The 17,140-nt window shown below is 53.6% G+C and overlaps 1 protein-coding gene across 6 annotated transcripts in view; it reads right to left on the bottom strand.

Moving 5' to 3' along the window:
* Positions 1–13,493, bottom strand: part of LOC102098707 (dual specificity testis-specific protein kinase 2) — a 35,552-nt gene extending 22,059 nt beyond the window's left edge. For 3 of the 6 annotated variants that reach the window (XM_065036242.1, XM_065036244.1, XM_065036247.1), the window contains exons 1-2: positions 13,274–13,413; positions 9,405–9,535 (exon numbers count right to left, since the gene is read on the bottom strand). Coding sequence is in view for 1 of the 6 variants with exons in the window: in XM_065036241.1 (XP_064892313.1) it covers positions 13,274–13,478 (205 nt within the window). In the remaining 5 variants the exon portion in view is untranslated. Of the gene's footprint in view, positions 1–9,404; positions 9,536–10,399; positions 11,890–13,273 lie in introns of those variants that run through there. The other 3 variants (XM_065036243.1, XM_065036246.1, XM_065036241.1) reach the window with 3 other exon arrangements.
* Positions 13,494–17,140: the final 3,647 nt, after the last annotated feature.

Genomic DNA, 17,140 nt, shown 5'->3' with positions numbered 1-17,140 from the left:
ATGGTCAGTATTTGGACTTAGTTTGAGAACAAGAGATAACAGCCCAGCACAGAGTTAATGTTTTGAATTGCTCTGGTCTGAGAGCCAAGGACACTCTGAGCTCTGCCCGCAGGTGTGAGGCAGCGAGGAAGGGGATGGACGGACAGAGCTGGACGGACACCGGACTGAGCAGTGACCGTGTTCCAGCCCATTGGCGTCATGCTAATTATTTAAGGAGAGTTGTGAGCTTCCGGTTTGCTCTTTCGCTTTCTCTCTTCACTCTTTTTGGTGCAGCCAGGGGAGATTTTGGTCAGGACTTTTAGCTTGGCCTTTTGCCATTTTGCAGAGGCCTCTGGGCTTTTCTGCCTTTTTCCTCTTTTCTCTCTTATATATATATGTATATATATATATATATTTACTAGAAGTGTATTAGTATTTCGTTATTTTATCAGACTGTTTATCTCAATCCAAGTTTCTCCCTTCCCTTTCAATCCTCTGCCCTGTTGGGGCTGGGAAGGGGCAGGTGAGCGGCTGTGGTGGCTGCATTGCCAGCGCGGGTTGAACTGTGACCCCAGGGCGGTCGGCAGAGGCTCCAAGTTGGCTCACCTGGCAAAGTGGATGGTGATCAACTGGGCACACAGATTCCTTTAAGATGGAAAGGAGCAGAAAAGAGTAGAAAAAAAATGGTTGTAACAACTCAGCAGTCACAAGCCCAATCCCACACATTTATTGTCTCTCCCTGCTCCCTTTGCTACACTCTTCATGCAATTTCCTGTGATTTTTATTTTAATTCTGGAAACTCATGGTACAGGAGCCCTAATTGATGTCATAAGGCGCTTATTTCACCAGCATATATAAACTTCATTTTCCGCTGATATTTAATTGACGCTATACAAATGAAAGAGCAGAACAGAGCACGTGGGTGTCTCAAAGGATGCTCAGTGTGTGGGAACTGTCAAGCGTGTGAGCTGGTGAGAACATCCCCAGCCCACCCTCTCCATCAAGAACGCATTAGGATAATAAAAGATACCGTGACCTTACTGCTGAAGCACTGAGGCATCATCTCATAGCGATTGCTATCACTTGTTCTCGTTACAGCCCAGAAATGAGGGCTGGAGGCTGTGGAAGGATCAAGGAGGGAGGTGGGGGCTGTGCTGTCAAAGAGCCCACGAAGGGCTGGGCTCTTTGCAAACCCAAATGTGCTCCACAGCAGGTGGAAGCTGAGCCCTTTGTCTTTGGGCTTTCCAACCAACACCTCCAAGATAAATCTCAACCACTCTGGTTTTTTTCCAGAAGTCAAGATTTGTAATTCAAGGATTGTTCTCAGTGCAGATGGGCAGAGCCCTAAGCTGGAAGAAAGGCTCGGGCTGCCTGCCATGACGGCCGGTGATCACCCCAAGGGGAATGAGCCTCTGTGTCCATCTCTCCTCAAATGCCAAAAGGCAGTAACAGCACTTTGCTGGTATTGCAAGACATTCTGATATCTCAGCAAAGAAAATCCCATGTGCAACAACCAGCACTGCTCCTCATCAGGGAGAACATGGTTTCCTGCCCCTTGAATTCTCTCCTGCATGTCTTGCTTGGCCTCCTGAAGCATTTGCCACCTCCTGTCCCTAGCACACCAGGCTGGAGATGGCCGTGTGCTGTGCTGTGAGTGCACCGGCAGCTCACCGCAGCATTAACCACCTGGGCATTAACAATGCTTTAGATGTTCAATAAGCTGCTGGAACTGTACATGGTCTTTGCCAGCTGTTTCTGAGCGATGCCAGAGCTCCTCTGCTGAGCTTCACGCACAAGCCATCACTACACCCGTTAAGCAGCTTTCCTCCTAAACATGGTCTCTCTCTTTTCGAGTCACCGGACACCACTTGGTTGCTGCCAGCTCTTATATCCAATGCATTAAACACCCACAAAAAAACACCGAATATAAACAGCACCAAATCCCCTGAAAGCATTTCATTTGGGAATGCTTAGAGGGCATTGACTGCGCTTTGCACTTTCGGAACCAGGTGGGGAGCAACTTGATTTTACACACAGAAAACCATCAGGAAATGGCTCAATGCCACCGAACTGTCCCAGCACCATTTTGGAGAGGACCCAGCAGACCTGAGACCCATGCTCCAGCCATATCTCCATTCCTTAAAGACATGGGGATGAGTTGGGTGAAGAAGACAGCTAATGGGGACCCAGCTCCTGCTAAACACTGTATCCACAGACCCGCAGTGAACAATGGAAGGAAGAGCCCAGTGGGTCCGTGGGGCATCCTCCAACACTGGTGCTGGCTGCTGTTGGGGACAGGGACAGCCTAGAGGGACCAGGAAACTCTGTCCTTTGAGGCTGTTCCTAGGAAAACACTAACCTGACAAACATTTTAAGGTCTCTGAAATATGTAGGTGGGCAGAGACCAGCGTCACCACTGTGACCATGCTGCTCCATGAGATTATTCATGTAACGGCACAGAAAAATCCTGCAGCAGCGGCACAGCCCAGTGAGTAAAGAGCTGACTCAGGACCCCTGGGCTGCAGCCCCAGCCAGTGTCTCCTCGGCATCACCTTTCCTCCTTCTTCCTCTTCTTGGCTTTTCTCAGCCCTTCAGGACAGGGACCAGCTCTTAACCTGCACAGAGCTGATAAAATGGGACAAGTGCTCCCACAACGCTTCCCACCATTTATCTCAGTGGGAAATCTGGCCTGGGAGCCCCTGCGCACAAGGACTCAGTCCCTGGGCTGGGCATGAAGGGACAGTAACGCCTCAGCTAACAGCACCTGCTTGGTCCCCTTCCCCTGCCACACAGAAGCTGTGCTGGCTGCCATCTCATGCCTGCTTTGATACACTGAATGCTTTCATTAGGCATCAGTTCACTGAAAAACATTTTTGCAGGGCTTGTTCTCAGGTGGATGAGTCCCTGCTGCACCTCAGCACCTCCAGCGCCGTCTCACAGGCAGGATGGACCTTCCCTTCCCTTCCCTTTGCGGCCTGGACTGGTGCTGAGCAAGCACTCGTCTGCTGCAGCGTCAGCCCGGAGCAGAGGCCACAGCTCTGCGGCTGAGGACAGGCGTGTTCCAAGGTGCTCCAGGCTGGGGCAGAGCAGCCTCCAGCACAGCCCCTCGGAGGCTGGATCAGTGCAGAGCCAGCACAGCCCGGCTGCTGGATCTGTCCAGAGCTTCATCTCACACAGAATCCCAGAATGTCAGGGTTGGAAGGGACCTGGAAAGCTCACCCAGTGCAATCCCCCCACGGAGCAGGAACACCCAGATGAGGTTACACAGGAAGGTGTCCTTGTCCTACTGTCATTTGTCACCGAGAAGAGCCTGGCTCCATCCTCCTGACACTCCCCCTTTCCATATTGATCCCCAGGAATGAGTCCCCCCTCAGTCTCCTCTTGTCCAGCTCCAGAGCCCCAGCTCCCTCAGCCTTTCCTCACACGGGAGATGCTCCACTCCCTTCAGCATCTTGGTGGCTGCGCTGGACTCTCTCCAGCAGTTCCCTGTCCTGCTGGAACTGAGGGGCCACAGCCGGACACAATATTCCAGGTGTGGTCTCCCCAGGGCAGAGCAGAGGGGCAGGAGAACCTCTCTGACCTACTGACCACCCCCTTTCTAATCCACCCTCCTCCTGATCAATGCAAAGCACCCTCAGCCAGGGCACTGCATGCTCCCTGGTGCCTGAAAATTGGCCCTTTGCTGACATTCATGCAAAGCCGTATTTGCATCAAGCTGGGGAGGAAGGAAGGGACAGCCCTGTGCGACCTGTTGCCAGACTGTTTCCACAGCAAAGCCACACTCTGCAGCGTCCTGCAGCCAAGGCGGGAGGTGGAAAGCCATGGACACAGCACAGAGCATCCGTGTCTCTGTGATTTGACCAGGGGCTTTTGCACCAGCTGCAGCCAGCCAGGGAAGGAGCATCGGCTGTGCCCCTGCTCTGACTCCAAATGGCCTTTTGGCCCCATATCCACTTACAAATCAACACTTCCCACCACCTCCAGCATGCAGCAATGCAGGAAAAGGTGATACATTTTTCAGACATCTCAGGTACTCCATCAGTTTAAGGGAGTGCAAATAAACCCCTGGCTCATCAAGCATGAAAACCACTCGTTCATCACCTGCATGTCCCATTCACCACTCTCAAGTGAGCAAAGTTTCTAAGTCCAGGGCTGCCCAAAGAGCACAACTGTCATCATGGGCGCTGCTCTCATGCCATGGCACCGAGCACCAGCACAAGGCACTGTGTGACATTTAAATGGAGCACAAATGGGAACCAGAATAAGCTCTTCAAACTGCTCCATGCCATTCTTTGGCAGGTGCATTGACAGAGCAGAGGGTTCAGGTGAAACTGGCACATAAGAAACAACTGCAGCAGCTGTCCTGAAACAGGGCACCTGAAATAAGACATGGCCCATTTGGGATCTTGGGTACTGGGGCTGCCAGGAAGCTTAAAGCTCTAAACAGAAGAGTGAGGGATGCCTGTGTGCCGGGCATTAGAGATCTGATCATTAGGCTAATTGGAGAGGGGACAAGCTGCTCTGCCCCACAGTGCTCTGGGGACGCTCCCAAGGGGCGACCGATGGTGGGAGCGCAGCTGTGTCTCCAGCTGCGGGTTGGGCTGTGCTCCCACTCAGGGACAGCGCCTGCCCACCCGCCCCTGGCACCCAAAAGGACCTGGTCAAGGCGGGATGCACCCTGCACCCTGCCAGCAGTACTGAGGACACAACAGAAAGATACCCCAGGAGGTGGGATCAGTCTTCCTTGGAAAGTGCTGCTCCTTCTCCAGTGACAGTTAAGATGACCAGGGACCCACTTGGACCAGGCCCCCCACTTTCAGAGAATTAAACCTGGTGAGAGGTGACCCTGGGCCCCAAATACCCTCGAGGATCTGAGCCTTAGTTTGCCCTTCTGCTGACAGCAGCTGAGAGAAACGTGAGGGAAACAGCTTGAGAATTAAAACGAAGCAAATCCAGTCTTTAAGGGCCATCCCCATTCTGGCAGGGGACAATCCCTCGGCTGAGGGAGCACAGCTTGGCACAGACACGCCAGCACAAAGCATCAGCATGCAGGGAAACCCAGATGCAACACAATGCTTTAACTCAGGCTCACGCCAATGAACAGCCCACTGGATCTGGTCAGAACAGAGGTGCATTGAACGGCCTCTCTGTGCGGCCCTTCCCTCATCATCATGGCTTCCCACTCTTGCCCTGACGCCCTTTCCCGTTCAGTGACGCTTGGACTCTGCTTCATTTTCCAGGCATGCGACATTTAAGGTAAAACCAAAGCACCATCCTTGTGTTAAGCAGAAATCGTTCATCCTATTCCCTTCCTAAAGAGACCACGTTTCCCCTCTGCACTTTTGCAGGTCGTGGTTCAAGGATAAAGATCAGCCAAAGAGCTGCTGAGAGGACAGAGAAAAGCTGCCCCCAGCAGACACACAGCAGGCAGCCCCCAGCTGAATCCTAAGCCTGCATAATCAGCTGTGAATTTGACTCATGCTTCCTAATCCTGTCTCCAGGGAAAGATGCATGTGCCTCCCTGGGGGGACGGCTCCAGTGTGACTTAATTAACTCTTGATCCACCATGAGAAGAAGCTTCCCCTGGGCTGAGCCATGCCAAAATATCCATATTCCCCAGCCCTTTCAGTCTGGCTGCCTTGGGAGTGAAAAGGTGATCACTCAGAACTGGGACTTCACGTGTCCCAAATTGCCCTCTGGATGTGTTTCTCTGCCTCTGTCATCCATAGGAGCATCTGGGGCACAAATCAGACAACTCACAGCCCAACACAGCATCCCCACAACCCCTCTGCACCTCATTTCCCAGCCTGCACAAGGAGAAGAGCCCAAGACCCCGCACGGCCGCAGTCCCTGCGGCGCCTGCAGATGTGGCACCTCGGACCAAGCCACCCTGAGCTGGGTGACAGGGACCAGGCAGTGGTGGGTCCCCAAGCAAGAGGCGTGTGGGCAACAGACCTGAACCCAGCAGGGGACACAGATGGGCTGGCAAACCTGGCATGAGACCTTGCTGGTTCAGATGGGTCACCCTGAGAGAAATCCTGCCCCTTGGCAGCTTGAGAAGCCCCCAGCACATGCTTGCCCTTGCACATTTTCCACTCTCCAGCCAAAGCAGGATTGTAGTAAATATGCGGCAGATAGAGCTGAAATCCATTTACAGCATCTCAGATATTATTCTTCCCAGCAGTGGAAAATTAATCACAGCAGCCCTATCGACTCCAGCTGCCCCGTCCCCAGCGCTGGAGCTCTGGTCTTCAGCAGCCAAAAAACGGATCTTTCCAGGCAGTTCAAAACAAATTAATGAAAGACAAACAACTTGGAGTAAATTTTCTCAACCTTTCACAGATAAGAGGCAGAAAACCACTTTTCTACTTCTTAGCCCTCTTCCTGCAAAAAGCTACAGCAAAATGATTTCACGGGTTTGGCACAGACTGCTGTTGCTTTGACGCTTTCTCAACACCGGGAACACACATTTTCAGGGCTGCTGTCATTGCACTGTGCGGCACGGGAACCAAGCGCTCCCTCTCCCACTACACAGAGTCGGGAGGTGATTCACCTGCTCGTTTCTCAGTCTCTGCCACCCAAACCTTCCCAGGAGCTGGTGTGACAGCCAAGGCTGTTAGGCGGGTGCAAAAGGAATCGTGGGTTTTGCATTGTTGAAATTTGCCATTTGATATTGGAATGCCTTCTTAAATAAATGGGGTTATGATATACATCACTTTAATATGCTTTTCTCACTTTATGGTTTTTTGCTACTGACTTATTACTAGCTGTTGATTTTATATTTATTTTAAACTATGGAAATTATGTTAGACAAAAAGCAAATCTGAGTGATTTTCTTATTCGAGTTCAGAATGGGTTGTAAAGCAGCGGAGACAACGCGCAACATCAACAACGCATTTGGCCCAGGAACTGCTGAACTGCAGGGGTGGGGCAAGAAGTCGCGCAAAGGAGCCGGGAGCCTTGGACACAAGGAGCATAGTGGTGGCCATCGGAAGGTGACAATGACCAACTGAGAGTGACCATCGCAGCTGATCCTCTGACAGCTACATGAGAAGTTACTGAAGAACTGAACACCGACCATTCTGCAATCATTCGGCATCTGAAGCAAACTGGAAAAGTAAAAAAGCTCAATATGTGGGTGCCTCATGAGGTGACTGAAAATCAAAAAAATCACCATTTTGAAGTGTCGTCTTATCTTATTCTATGCAACAATGAACCATTTCTCAATCAGATTGTGACATGCAATGAAAAGTGGAATTTATACAACAACTGGCGATGACTAACTCAGCAGTTGGACCAAGAAGAACCTCGAAAACATTTCCCAAAGCCAAACCTGCACCAAAAAAAAGGTCACGGTCACTGTTTGGTGGTCTGCTGCCAATCTGATCCACTACAGCTTACTGAACCCCAGCGAAATCTTCACATCTGAGGAATATGCTCAGCAAACCGATGAGATGCACCAAAACCTGCAACGCCTGCAGCCAGCATCGGTCAACAGAAAGGGCCAAATTCTTCCCCACGACAACGCCTGACCGCACATCGCACAACCAGTGCTTCAAAAGTTGAACAAATTGAGCTACGACATTCTGCCTCATCCTCCATATTCACCAGACCTCTTGCCAACCGACTGCCATTTCTTCAAGCATCTTGAGAACTTCTTGTAGGGAAAGTGCTTCCACAATGAGAAGGATGCAGAAAATGCTTTCCAAGAGTTTGTCGAATCCTGAAGCATGGATTTTTACGCTACAGGAATAAATAAGCTTATTTCTCATTGGCAAAAATATGTTGATTGCAATGGTTCCTGCTTTGATTAATAAAGATGTGTTTGAGCCTGATAATAATGATTAAAACTCCACGGTCCAAAACTGCAATTACTTCTGCACCAACCTAACACCTCTGTTCCTCTGGCTGCACCAACAGACACACAAGGAAAACACACCGGCTGCAAGACTCTGTGTTGTAAGAATTGTGACTGAGGCTCTAGGGCTCGGCTGTGGCAGAGATTTATGAACTGTAAAAATAGATATATTAATTAAGCTCTTTTTTTTTTTTTTTTCCTGCAACAGATTACTGCATGCAGAAAAAACCCACTTCAAGAAACAGCTGCTGAGGACAGGAGGCCAGCGAGGGAGCACCCCATGGGCACTGGGCCCCTCCATCCCACCTCTGCACAGGGACTAAATAACCCACCTGCCAGAAGCTGCGTGAGATCGGTAAGTCAGAAATAATTTACAAGCCCCTGCTTTGAGAAGGAGGTAACTGGACCCACCTCAGCAGGGCAGGCGAGTGCTTTCCAGGAGTTCAGCATCTCCACAGCAATTTGCACACCACAACCCGCCCTGCGCTTGGCCCTTGCGCTGGTCCCGGCAGCCGGGCTGAGAGGACACGGGAGAGATGATCCCGGCTCCAAGAGCCCCCAGGACACATCCTGCAGGACAGGAATCCTTCCCAGGCAGTGAAGGAGGGTGAACTCGAATCCTGCCATGTCAGGGCAGGGTTTGTCTGTCTGCCTCAGGGCAGTACCTCACGCTGAGTTTGCCTCAAGCACCCAGGCCTGCTCTCCTGTAACACCCTGCTCTCCTCTTGCCAGCGCCTGCTGTATCTCAGCCACCACTGGCTTATTAAAAACCCGATTTGAACATGAGACAACGGTGTGTCCTCACAGTCAAGAGTGCCCCGTGTCCCGGTGCACCCAGCACAGCACGGCCAGCCGGGCAGGGGGGGGTCGTCCCGCTCTGCTCTGCGCTGGGGCGGCCTCACCTGCAGCATTCACTGTGTGCAGGGCTGGGGACACAGGAGAAAAGGAGATAAAGCTGCTGGAGAGTGTCCAGAGGAGGGACAGCAAGTTGGGGAAGGTTTGGAGGGGAAGCCGGATGAGCAGCGGCTGCAGTCCCTGGTTTGCTCAGCTGGAGCAGAGCAGACTGAGGGCAGAGCTCATGGGCTGCAGGTTCCTCAGCAGGAGCAGGAGGGGCAGGCTGAGCTCTGCTCTGTGACAGTGACAGAGCCCAGGGAACGGCAGAAGATGTGCCAGGGAGGGTCAGTGGGACATGAGGAAAAGGTTCTTCACCCAGAGGTGCTGGACACTGAACAGGCTCCCCAGGGAGGTGTCACGGCCCAACCTGACAGTGTTCAACAAGAGACTGGACACCGTCCTCAGACACACGGGGTGACCTGTGGGGTGTCCTGTGCAGGGACAGGAGTTGGAACCGATGATCCGTGTGAGTCCTTCCAGCTCAGGACATTCTATGGTTCTATGATATGACTTATGGGAAGTTGAACTTCAGCTGGCTGACAAGATACCCAGCTCTCCTGCACACCTCCGAAAGTCAGGTTACCCCTGCTAGGGAAATCAATCAATCACTGACACCCATTACATCAGTTTCTCCATGTAATGGTATATAAACAAGCAGTATTTGCATGAGAACCTGTTATAAGAAGTTTCTCAAGACAAACAAGCTGTTTCCCAAAGCTCCGCACACATCACAGGCAGCCGATGCCAGGGACACTGAACGCAGTGCAGTCTCTCTCCAGGGAACAAGGTGTCACTCAGCGGCTCCTAAAGGGCCAAAGAAAGAGAAATAAATTTGCGCCCAAGATGAACGTTTTCTTACCAATGTAGCACAGCAGACTGAGCCCTAAGGCAATCCCAGCTCTGTACAGGGGTTCTTTCATGCCAGTCCACTATCACAAAGCAGGGCTATTGCTAACAGATGGAAAAACTAAAGCTAAAACATAAGAAAAGCCAGTTAAGTGACTTGCCCGAGGCCACATGATGAGCCAGTGTCAGGGCGGAATGTCAAGTCTGAGCTGTGAGGGGGGAGAAGGGCCTCCCTTCCCCAGAGCTCACAGACCCAGCTTTGCCCATTTGCCTTCCAGGCTCCCACTTGCAGCTCAGCACGGAGGGGACACAGTGATTTGTACTGGATAGCTCTCCGTGTGTGTTTTTGCTCTGTGAATCTGACCAGTAAAGCTTTTGGAGCTACACAAATTTTTAGAATCACAGAATCATTTCAGCTGGAATAGACCCTCAGGATCGAGTCCAACCACAACCTAACTCTAGCACTAAACCATGTCCCTAAGAACCTCATCGAAATGCCTTTTAAACCCCTCCAGGGCTGGTGACTCCAGCACTGCCCTGGGCAGCCTGTTCCAATGCCCCACAGCCCTTTGGGGAAGAAATTGTTCCCCACATCCAACCTCAACCTCCCCTGGCGCAACTTGAGGCCGTTTCCTCTGCTCCTGGCGCTTGTTCCTGGGGAGCAGAGCCCGACCCCCCTGGCTCCAAGCTCCTTTCAGGCAGTTCAGAGATCAGAAGGTCTCCCCTCAGCTCCTGTTCTCCAGCTGAACCCCCCAGGTCCCTCAGCCGCTCCATCACACTTGTGCTCCAGCCCCTCACCAGCTCTGTCACCCCAGAACACACCTCGGCCAGAAGCTGCACGGCTCGGTGGCTCGGTCTGCTGCACGGGGAGCAGGATCAGATCTGCTGAGACTGAACAACCTCTTAAATCGCAGCAACATGACACTTCATGTTCGGTGGCAAAAGCCTTAAGCGCTCATTTTGAAGATCAGATGGGGCAGGAGCCAAAGCATTTGCCATCAATGCTCAAAGTTGAAAGTTGCCTCAGAAACTGTGCTTCAAGTCAAAACCCCGTGGCCTGCTGCTTTACATAAACTTCTCATTGCAAAATGTGCCCTTTGGGGAGAAGATTGTGCAAGACCTGATTTGAACAGTAGGAATGACCCTGACGTGTTTTCTTTAAAGGCCCTGATGTTTTGAACTCTCACTGCAGGAAACCACCACGCTTCAAGTCCTCGGCAGAAGAAAACCTACCTCTGTGCTCACAAGGCAGCACAAGCAGCAGCTTCTCCATACAGCAAGAGGCCAGGAGGGGGCAGAAAAAAGATAATCATTTCTGCCATAAGTGGGCTTTCCCACTTATTCGAAGATACCAAACATACTCCCAAAAGCTTTGCCAGCTGGTGCAGAAAGGCACTTTGTTTACAAGAGGACTTCCAGCTTACACATTGCTTTGGGATCCTCTGAAGCATCACTAGAAAGCACCAAACCTGATGATCACGGGGCTAATTATTTAAAGAAAAAATAATGACAGTGTATCAACAGCAAGCATCAGCAGTGGGGACTACTGAGGGATTTGCTGGACCGTGCCTTGTGGACCGGCACAAGAGAGATGCTGGACACACGGCTGCACCTCACCCCACACAACCAAGTGCAAGTGGTGGCACTCCTGCTAAAGCGCCCATTCCCGGTGAGCAAGATTCAGGGGGACAAAGACGAGCAAAGATGTGCTGGGTACCCCGAGTGCCTCAGCCCTGACTCCTCCTGCCTGCGCAAGGACCGTGGGCCAGGTGAACCCTCCAGCGAGGTCCCCGCAGGGCTCTGGGTGCTCCCCACACCAACGGGCACCCCAGGGTGAACTGATGTCCCATCCCGGTGCATCCTCAGCCTCACTGCCCAGGCCCAGCTTCAGTTTATGTTCTGTTTCTGTTCAGGGACAGGAGCACTTTAACTCTTGCCTTACGATTTATAACCATGCACATGCAGGTAGCTCCATTTTGAACACTTCAGCTCCAGCTGGTACCTCTTTGGCCTCTTGCAGGTTCATTCCAGGCTGTGACTGACCTTGCATGATATGAGCAATTTTTTTCCCTACTCAGTGCGGGCTTTTTACCATTTGTTTACCCCACAGATTTACCTACGCTTTGCACACGGCTTTTACATAGCCTCCAACTCAGTTTTCTGTTTACCTGTTTTCTGTTTGTTTTTTGTTTGCTGTTTTGTTTCTTTAAAGAGGAACAACATACATTTGGGATTGAAGCTGAGGGCAGGATCCTGCAGCTCTAGCGTGCTCTCTCCTGGGGACTGTTTCTGCGCTGGAATTGCTGAACTCGGCTTGGAAATGGAAGCAAGAGACCCTGGAGGTGCTGAGCCACAGAGGTGGGAGAATCCTGCTCGAGCCGATCCTGCGGCAGCACCAGCTCCTCGGGCTGCTCTCGGCAGATCCATATCACCAAGCCAGGTGCACCAAGAAAGGGTGGGGGAAGAGGGACCTTCTCTGCAAAGCAGAAACTGGGCTGAAAGATATATCTTTCCCTCAGCAAACCAACCTAAGTCAGCATGGCTACAGTCTGTGCAAGCAGCATCGGAGCAGCATTGAAGGCAAACTGTTCCATAGAATCAGAGAGTCATCCTGGTTGGAAGAGACCCTCAAGTTCATCGGGTCCAACCATAACCCACCCCTGGCACTGCCCCATATCCTAAGAACCTCATCTCCATCTGTTCAACCCTCCAGGGATGGTGACTCCACCACTGCCCTGGGCAGCCTGTTCCAGTGCCCAACAACCTTTTCCGTGAAGAAATTGTTCCTAATATCCAATCTAAACCTCCCCTGGCACAACCTGAGGCCATTTCCTCTAGTCCTATCACTTGCTACCTGGGAGAAGAGACAAGCACCTTCCATGCCACAATCCCATTTCAGGCAGTTGCAGCGAGCGAGGTCTCCCCTCAGCCCCCTGTTCTCCAGGCTAAACAGTTCACACATAATTTGCTTGGACACAGGGAAAGATGACACAGAGCAACTGCCTAGAAACCCCACACCAAGCACAAATTCTATTCCACACACACTCCCACCCATGGAATCTGCCTTTTCCCTGCAGTCTTCCAAAAAACCCAGAGCCCTTCTCTGAATTAAGCCAAGGGACACTGCTAGAGACATTGGGCTCCACGCACCACTGAGCAGGTCCCAGGAGCAGCAGCTGGGAAACCACGTCTGGCTCTGCTCAGAACCAGCCCAGGCCAGGAGAACCCGGAGCCGCTCGTCCTCGCCATCACCCCAGGAGCAGCAGGTCCCATCCCCGAGCCGCTCCCGCCAGGGCAAAGCACAGAGCCGGCTCTCGGGACTAGAATCAGCTCGGTCTTCATCCACTGAAGGAGGGAGCGGGGCAGCGAGCACAGCTCCATGAACAGAACACTGTCCGCTCGCAGCTCGCTCCCGGCAGGGCCCCAGTGCCGGAGGGACCGCGGCTGCCCGCCCGGGACAGCGGGACCGCGGCTGCGGGTGGTCCCTCTGCCCGGGCCGGTTCCCCCTCCGGCGGCTCCGCTCCTGGAGAACGGAAAGAGTCCGAGGGCGCTTGGGGAGCGAGACGGAGGTCCCGTGTCCCCCGGGGTCAGACCCGCCAGCTCCGAGGCTTCCCGGCGGCGGGACACGGCGGAACACGGCGGGGGGCAGCCCGGGCCCCGGTTCAGCGCTCCCGCCCGGCCCGAGCACCGACTCACCGGCTCCGCTCGGCCCTGCTGGGCCCAGCTCCTGCAGGACGCGCTGCCCCGGCCCGACAGCGGCACGGCACGGCACGGCACGGCACCGGCACGGGCACGGCACAGCACCGGCACGGGCACGGGCACGGCTCGGCTCGGCTCGGCCCCGCCTGCCCCCGGGCGATGCGCCACCCCCCGTGCCGTGCACCTGCCCCCTCCACATCATCTCCTCAGAAACACGCCCTCCCACCCCCCCAGGGCTCTCCCCGTGCCGCAGCCCCCCCGGACAAAGCGCCGCTGCCCCCGCCCAGCACACGGCACCGGCTCCGCTCCCGTCCGGCTCCGCACCCGCTGCCCCGGGGCGTTCCCCGCCCCCAACCTCCTCCGTGGAACAACCAAAGGCGACCCACAGCTGTGCCCCCCCGTGTCCCCCTCCAGGTCAGGAATGTCCCCACGGCCGGCCCGTGGCTGGCCGGGCAGACCCCTTGCCCTGCACGCTGGCTCCTGGACGATGGCTGAGGGCTGCTCAGAGCAAAGCCCATTCGAATTCCAGAAACGCCGCACATGCCTGTCTTGCAAGGGCACCATTGTTAGACCCCAGACTACTAAACGGTGACAGATCCTGGCACTGGGACTCCCCAGTACGTGCACGAAGCCAGAAGAGCTTGTAGGACCCTGGCCTAAGGAAAAAAAGGTATTTTCTATTCCCATCTCAGAGAGCGGGCCAAGTCTCCTCACTTCTCCTGCAGCTCTGCCTCCTCTCACAGCTGCTATCCCATCCCTTTAGCCCCAGGATAAGGGGGCTCGTAGACATAGACACAGCACCCACCACCACGCGCTCCAGCTCTCCAGGGCGGGCAGGAGCAGGATGAGCCCCCTCTCATGTGTAACAGGCACTGTCACATTTCTCCATCAATACAAATGCTGCTGCAACACAAGGTGAAGGTCACAGCAACCCCGCTACGAAAGCACCCGGGACTCATTCAGGTTATTTGATTAGGACAAAACAAACAAAAATGTGGGTCATGCAGGAGGCAGCGGGGACTCGAGGAATGCAGCTGGTGACAAGCGAGGCTGGGCAGCCGCAGCAGAACAGCTGTGCCGCGGCAGTGACCGGTGTGCTCCCAGGCTCAATGGGGCTCCCAGGACTGCAACGTGGGACAAGGAATGAGCTCAGCCCTCTGTCCCCCCAGCACTCCTGTCCCCACTGAGCAGCAGGGGCGGGGAGAGGTGCAGGCAAGAAGGGGCACTCAGCCCCTCTCGCTGGGGACACCCCACGCTGCCGCTGGGGAGGCACACGGAGCCGCGTCAGCGTTGATACTGGGCAGTGACACAGGCTGGAGCAGCCCCACAGGCTCTCCTGGGTGAGGGTCTTCAAATCCCCTCTGCAGGGGGATTAACCCGCCAGGGGAGTTTCCCTCAATAAGAACAAAATCAGGCAGAGCAAAGAAGGCTGGCTGGATATGACAGGAAATCTAATTTTAGGGGTGTCACAGACCCTCTTGCCCAGAAGCACTGTGGATCCCTCCCTCAGAGCTGGTGTGTGGAGAGCAACATCAGCTGTACAGACCACAGGCTAGTTTTGCCCACATCTCCCCAAAGATCAGACATGATGTCTTGAGGCCCTCTGTACTTCTACATGACAACAACCACCAAGAGAAGCAACAAAAATGCCTTCTCTCTGAGATATCCATGGGTCATGTGAAAGGTAAGATTTTGCAGCTCACAACACAAGATGAATTTTTGGAGCCACTTTCTAGTACAGAAAGACAGCACTTAGACACAAATAGCTGTTAAAGTGCTTAATGGCTTGTAGATACCCAACTTTAAGAATATTTACTGCTATCTTGTAAGCACGGTTGCTAAGATGCAGCTGTACAATGAGAAACCATGTTCAGCAGTGTCCTTGCACTGCAGCGCAGGGTCTGGGAGCAGCTGGGGGGCAGTGACCGCCCCCGGGGCCCCGCAGCCGGGGGTGCTCACAGGTCAGGCTACAAACTCCTCCTCAAAGCGGTGACCGTGTCAGGCACATTTTCCTCATGACCAATACCACAGACACAGTGGGAGCAATCAGATTTGAACATGTGGCATGAGGAGCTCGTCAGCCAGGGCTGTGCTCTGGGTACCCATAGCTCTGTGGCTCCATTTTCTTTAGGGGAAACTGGGAAAGGGATTAACAGGGAGTAAAATCAATTCCATTCACAGGGCAGATGTGTCAGCAATCTCAGCAAATCCAACAGGTCAGCCAGGCAAGTCAATTTGCAGGGCGAAGCTTCTATGACCTAAAGCACACGTTCGGACACAAACGCATCTCCAGTCACTTTTGTGGTCAGTTCCGGGCACGTCTCGCTGCAGTGCAGCTGTGGCTGGCACGGCCTGCTGCCCCGGCAGCTCTCCTGCTGTCCCTGCCCTCCCTCCGCCCCATCCTTCTCCAACGTCCATCACAAGCGACATCCTCAGCACTAAGGTGAGGACCCCAGCTCCCTTCTCACCTTTTGCTTTCCTGAGCACAGACATCCCTTCACAGGCCGGGTACCTGTGTGATGCACCCAGCTGTGGTCACAACAGAGCACCCTGCTGCACTGTCCTGCCTCACCTGTGAGCATGGGCCATTCTCCCTGCAACAAGCAGCCCCAGAGCAGCCCTGCCTGCCCGTACAGCTGGCAGGGCAGCAAACATCAGCGGGTGTCCCAGCAGAGAGGTGCTGTGCCCGTGCTCAGCCCCAGTCCAGCTGCACAACACACACGCAGCCCCATCAACACCAGCTGGATGGCTCAGTGGCCCCAGTGTCCACATCATCAAGGTGAACGAACTCCAGACAGACAACCGACCAGGAACATGGATTTCAGGCAGACACAGTGCCAGTAACAGCCTTCGCAGACTCGATGGCTGAGAAGCACCTGCATTACTCTGCAGAAAACTACAAGACCACCCAGGTGTAAGTGCCACTTATGTTGCCTCTTGTAAGAATTTCCTTCTCTTGTCCAGGTGTTTTTCTCCTCTGGCAAGACTTAAACTATCCCATCCCTCCCAGCTCCCCCAGCCCAGCTGGCCCATGGCCCCAGGCACAGCAGGGGCTCCAGCAGCACCCCAGGCAGCAACTCTGCTCTGACAGAGGCTTGAACACCCTCCTCCAGCTCTGTTTTGAGTCACTTCAGGATTATCAGGGAGCCCGGGAGGTTGTCAAGGATGTTCTTTTCTGTGTGCCTGCTGTCACTGAAGTAATTAAGCACAGGTCAAAGGGTGTACTAAGCCTTCCATCTGAAGCCCAGCCCAGGACACCAAGTGGTTCTGGGCATTTCCAAGTCAGCCAGCAGCCAGACTGCCCCATCGGGAACTGGTGGGTGACACCTGCCTGTCCCAAACGCTGGAGGTCTCTGCAGATGGACACTGAAAGATCACTGACAGAGCCATAGGCGTGACAGCCAGAGCCAGGATTTGGTCCCAAAGCATCAGCCTGAAGAGGAATCTCTGTCACTTGCAAAAGAGCACAGCAGAAAGGGTCCAGCATATGAAAATCCCTCTGCTGAGGATGGATGGGGGCCCAGGTGCATTTCGGTGAATGCCCTGATCTTGGGAGAGCCCCTGGGTAAGGGACCTCTGGGACCCCCAGCTGGGCCTGCAGACAAGGGCAAATACAGGAACAGAAAGACACTTGAGATGGGTCTAAGAATCTCCGTTTGCAGACCCAAACTCACGGGAAGGCCACGTCCTCCAAAGCACAGCCTGATCTCACTCTGTAGGTCATTCAATGTAGTGCAAGATATTTCTTCCCTTTGTGCTCATTGCTCTAGGAAAGACTTGTGCAATCAAACTTCTTCCACCTGCTTGTCCTGCCTTGGATGATTTTGGGGCTCACTTGTCATTTCAGACACATTTGACAGAAGA

Source organism: Columba livia, chromosome 19 (assembly GCF_036013475.1).
Source record: "Columba livia isolate bColLiv1 breed racing homer chromosome 19, bColLiv1.pat.W.v2, whole genome shotgun sequence".
NCBI classification, from domain to species: Eukaryota; Metazoa; Chordata; class Aves; order Columbiformes; family Columbidae; genus Columba; species Columba livia.
This window is presented reverse-complemented; position numbering and strand designations above follow the sequence as displayed.